At 34.8% G+C, this 5,137-nt stretch overlaps 1 protein-coding gene across 1 annotated transcript; it reads right to left on the reverse strand.

Annotated features, from left to right (window-relative positions):
* Nucleotides 1-780: 780 nt before the first annotated feature.
* On the reverse strand, nt 781-2,342 carry LOC132625170 (tRNA (guanine-N(7)-)-methyltransferase). Its single transcript, XM_060339988.1, has 2 exons — nt 2,222-2,342; nt 781-1,775 (listed from the first exon to the last, which is right to left on the reverse strand). Exon 2 carries the CDS (start codon nt 1,722-1,724, stop codon nt 972-974), a length of 753 nt encoding a protein of 250 aa, XP_060195971.1. The 5' UTR covers nt 1,725-1,775; nt 2,222-2,342; the 3' UTR covers nt 781-971.
* Between the last annotated feature and the right edge of the window lie 2,795 nt (nt 2,343-5,137).

Consider the following 5,137-nt stretch of genomic DNA (forward strand, 5'->3'; position numbering starts at 1 on the left):
TTTGGAATGTTGTAAGCGTATTGAACCGCAAATTAAATTTTCACTTTCTACAGTAGTTCAATAGTGAAATTATAGAGCAACATGCAGATCAAAGATGATACACAAATGCCAATTAAAAAACTATAAAGAAAATATTTCAAATAAAAATGATATACTATATAGCATGTAGATTGGGAAAAGTTGATCATGTGTTGAACAAGTAGTAAGGCAATTTCAAATGAGAATGCAATTTGTCACTGTCCATTGGAAACACCATTCATGGTATATGGATTGAGAGGAACACACTATTTTTCAGCAGAAAAGTAGAGAATGGGGAAGTCTAGCCAGAGAAATCGCCACTATTTGCTGTTTCGGATCATCTCCTAAATTAGAAATGTAGTTCATCAACTTGAATTCTAGTTATTCTAGCTGTGTACTACATAATTTTGCTGAGTTTTCTTTGTTGCAATTTTGGATAGCAGAGTGAGTTACTTCTACTATGGTTCTGTAATTGTTTCACACTTGGTAATGAATATTACAAAAGTTCAGTTACCAAGTCTTTGAAGCTCAATATAAGTGCCTACTTGATCTACTACAGCTAATATTTTGTCAACAATACAACAGTCTGCTCATTCAAATTATCTCATTCTATCAAAATTCTTGATGACAATGCACAAACAGCAAACATTCTTGGGCAGTTGTGCAGCTATCAACTCAGCATACCCAGCAACAAGGAGTCCATTGTAAGAAACTAAAATAAACAAAAAACTAACTGCCTTCTCAGGAATGGAACAATCAAAATTAAGAAAAAATGGCAGAATGGTGATTAATCTTCATAATCTGTCACAAAGTACCTATAATTAGTTGCACAGACCGCACTTCTGTTGACTCAACAAAAGAAGACATAGGATATCATCTCTTACAATCAGACAGGTATGAAGACTCGAAGCGAAGAAAGTTACAAAAATCCCCTAGAATTTGACCATGATAACTCAGCAAGTTGCAATTCGTCTATAAACAGCTCGAAATGTTTGTCCATCATTGCGTGCTACCTTTTGTCCTTCTTCTGTTGCACTACTGAGGAGCTTTACAACCTGATCAGCTTCAAGCTCTTCATTTGTAAGTGGCTCAAACATCGGATGTTCTTCCAAACAGGATTTCATCCATTCACCAAGCTCCTCGACATCCGTTATTGTGTATATAATTCCACCAACAGCAAGCACATATGCATACTCGTCTAGCAAGAATGGACTAATAACTCGTCGACGATGATTCTTCTCTTTGAAATGGGGGTCCGGAAACAAGAAGAACATCTTTTGAAGCTGTCCTTTCCCAAAGTAATTCGGAATGTACTTCATTGAATTGGTCCGTACCACCGAAATATTCTGGTATTGACCAGGATTAGTCGTCCTCAACCCTAAAATTCGCTCCTTCACATACTCTGTCACCTTGTCTCGTAGCTCCATTCCGACCATTAGGGTATCAGGGAAAAGGGGTGCAAGGGAGATTAATAGGCCTCCAAATCCACAACCAACATCAGCAAACTGGATCTTTTTGGAAGGATCTACTTTAACCATTTCAGGGTAATGTAGGGAATAATCAACCTCAGCAGGGGAAATAGGAATTGGAAAATGCGAGTCACTTAATGGATTACTATGAGCACGTGCTCGATAAAATCGTTTTCTGGGCAGACCAGTTCTCTTGTTGTGTGTAGGATTTGCACCCTCATGCCCCCTTTCACCCATGCTCTCTTTCTTTATTTCTTTTAGTTTTTCCTTTTTCCCTTTTCCTTCCAACTGCACAACATAGCAATTGAAGGCAAAAAAAAAAAAAAAAAAAAAAAAAAAAAACATGAGCACTAAACTTCCAAGAATCTTAAAACATAACAATTCATTTTTGATACATCTGATGAGCAATCATATCCACAAGAGCACATAATAAAGCAATTTCAAGAATGATTTGCCTCTAATAATTCAAGCACTTACAGTAATAATCATTAACTTGCTGGGTTTGACCCTTTTTTTAAAAAAACTTTGCTGAACCTTTATAACGTATAAAACTGCATTAGCATATTCTATACACCAAACTATATGTCTACCTCTCTTTTTTAATAATATGGGGCTCACAATATGAACTAAAAAAATCAACTTTTTTAGGTTAGAAGTTCATATTGTTGAATGATTGCAAAATCCAACAAGTGTCAGAAACAAAAACACAAAATATAAATTTCAAAAGTTCATACCTGTTTCTGAAGTTTGATATTCAAGAACAAGAGTCTTGGAGTGATCAGAGGGATTAGGGGAGTAGTGTGCCCTAGTATGCTCCAATTGTTGGGCTTCACGTTTCCAACTTATTGTGGGCCTTGTCAACCATTTACACTTGAACATGATTGTCCCTCCAGATATGGGGTGGTCTTTAATTTTTGGCCCTCAAATAGTAGGTCTTTAATTTTTGGCCTTCGGTATTTTAAGTAATAAAAAAGTCACCGAAAATATCCCTGACATTGAAAAAACAGAAAATGAAATTCGGATCTATGACCTAATTTTGCAAAGCAAGATTTCATAGGAACTATGCCTAATCAGGTAAAGAGTTATGTCGGAGAAAGTATAGTTTCTATGTAACTTCGCCCGAATAAACATAGTTTTATAATTTTTACTCTGTTAGGGTTCGAACCCAGAATAGCTGATTTCGTAAACCAACGAATAAAAATATGGTGGCACACAAATTTTTATTAAACGAAAAGTAGGGGGAAAATTTAAAGACCAGCAATTTGGGGAAGACCAGTCCATATGAATGACATTCCGCGCAGAAAAAGGTTGGATCAGCCTAGTCCACCAGATTATTTCTTTTTGTTCTTTTTTCCTTTTAGTGGGAAAGAGGTAAAACGGCTAAATGAAAAATAAAATAGTATTTAAAAAAAAAATCATCCAATAAGATCTTTCAATATTCGGGACATTGTATTTTTATTCCATATGTTCTTCGATTCGGATAACCTTTTAGGATCCATCTAACAATTGGAGTTCAAATATCATTTGATAGAATAGTAAAAATAAAAACAAAACAATTACAGTTGTCCAAGCACGTATTTTACGCACAAAAAATCTATCTTATTCTTAAATTTGTTCAACCAAAATGAAGGAGAGTTCATTGAGTTCAAATAATTGTATTTTCAATAAATTCTGCTTACCTATTGTAATTAATAATGTCATAAAAACTATTTTTTGTATCATTAAATGTGAAGAAATATCATGATTTCAAAAGCAATTTCAATTTCCCTACGTAAACGAAATCTGATTACGTGAATTACTGGTAGTTAAAGCTTTGGATATAAAAATAACCAATACTGCATTGAAACATTATGTGATCGTTTAAAGAGTTATATATGATATCATAGTGTCTTGAGTTCGAGTCGGACGGTTGCCATCAGATGCGAATCTAGGATTTCATGAGGATGAGTTCACCATTGCTTTAAGATAAGATATAATTTTTTATGGGGACATCGACTTTCCGAGCAAAAGATAATTAATTACATTTTTTTAAGAAGTAAGTTGTTTTATAATTACAATGGCATCAAAGAGATGCATAGTTACAAAAGAAGAGGAAATATCAACTCATACAAAGATAACAAAAACCTATCATAAGTCTAAAGAGCTGACAAATCTAAGGGCCTATCATAAGACTAAATTGTCTCTCTTTGAATTTCCGGAGCTATATGCGAACTAACGGATGGATGGCTACTAGAACTTGGTTGTCCAATGTACAACTTAATCATGTATTTATCCATTTTGATTCCTACAAATTTAAATAACTATTCAACTTAGTCACAAATTTATCTCTTGCAAATTCATCACCCCTTTCACATTAAAATATAAAGGTATCGCACCCTTCCAAATTTGTAATAACACAGAGGAATCACACCCCTTTCGCATTCAAAAATAAGGGAATCACACCCTTCCAAATTTGTAATAAAATAGAGGAATCACACCCCTTTCGCATTCAAGAATAAGGGAATCACGCCCTTTCAAATTTATAATAAAATAGAGGAATCACACCCCTTTCGCATTCAAATATAAGGGAATCACACCCTTCCACATTTATAATAAAGTAGAAGAATCACACCTCTTTCGCATTCAAAATTATAGAGAAGTGTTCATTACCGTCTATCGAGCTAGAAATATTATAGAGAAGTGTTCATTACTGTCTATCGAGCTAGAAATTTAGTGCAAATACGATCCAAGAGGTCCAAAACTTTATGGGCACAGTGCAGACTGTACTTCTCCTTCAAAACAAAATGATGACTCCAACCTAAAAATAAAAATTTGTCAAATTCCTTAAAACCCATAAACCCCAAAATTCAAAAACTCAAAAAAACCAATAAAATTCATAAACCTAAATACATAAATCAATAAAAAGACCAAAAGGGTGTTCGAAATTTGAATTCAAGACTTATTGAACACCTTGTTGTTCTGAGATATTTTGTTTTGGGATTAGAGAATAATATTATAATAGAGAATAAATATAGGAATGGAGAATAGATTTTGCCTTTTGAAACTTGGGACTTTAATTTTACTTGATGGATTTTGGTGGTTTCCTGTAGCGTACACTAGGGTGATCAAGGACATGTATGAGGGAGCCAAGACCAGGGTAAGGATAGTGGGAGGAGATTCGGAGTACTTCCCAGTGGAGATGGGGTTGCACCAAGGATCAACTCTTAGCCCATTTTTATTTGCTCTAGTGATAGATTGTCTGACGCGGCGAATTCAAGGTGAGGTGCCATGGTGTATGTTATTTGCGGATGACATATGTTATATCCCGCATTTTGTACATTCGGATAATTCAAGATAATTGCGGGAAATTAAGAGAAAGACTACGTTCTTGATCTTGTTTAGCACACAAGTTGTCTGTGAAAATATTGATGCGGAAATATTGAGAAAGGCTAAGGGAAAATTTGGAAATTTGAAAAATAAGTTCGACGAAAATTTGAGAAAATGCTGGACAGATTTTTAGTCAACTTTGGAGGGGCATATCTCCTAGTATATGAGGATTTTTAAGGTGTTTGAAAAGCCTAAAATGAAGTTCGTCGAGTCTAGTTTGTAATGCAACAAACCGCTCGTCGATAGGGCGTCGGAGTAGAGAATTATAGACGCTACAAACTGAA

The sequence above is a fragment of the Lycium barbarum genome, chromosome 12 (genome assembly GCF_019175385.1).
Source record: "Lycium barbarum isolate Lr01 chromosome 12, ASM1917538v2, whole genome shotgun sequence".
Classification (NCBI taxonomy): domain Eukaryota; kingdom Viridiplantae; phylum Streptophyta; class Magnoliopsida; order Solanales; family Solanaceae; genus Lycium; species Lycium barbarum.

Coding starts and splice junctions, on each gene's coding strand:
- LOC132625170 (XM_060339988.1), bottom strand. CDS start 1,724: ATGGGTGAAAGGGGGCATGAGGGTGCAAATCCTACACACAACAAGAGA.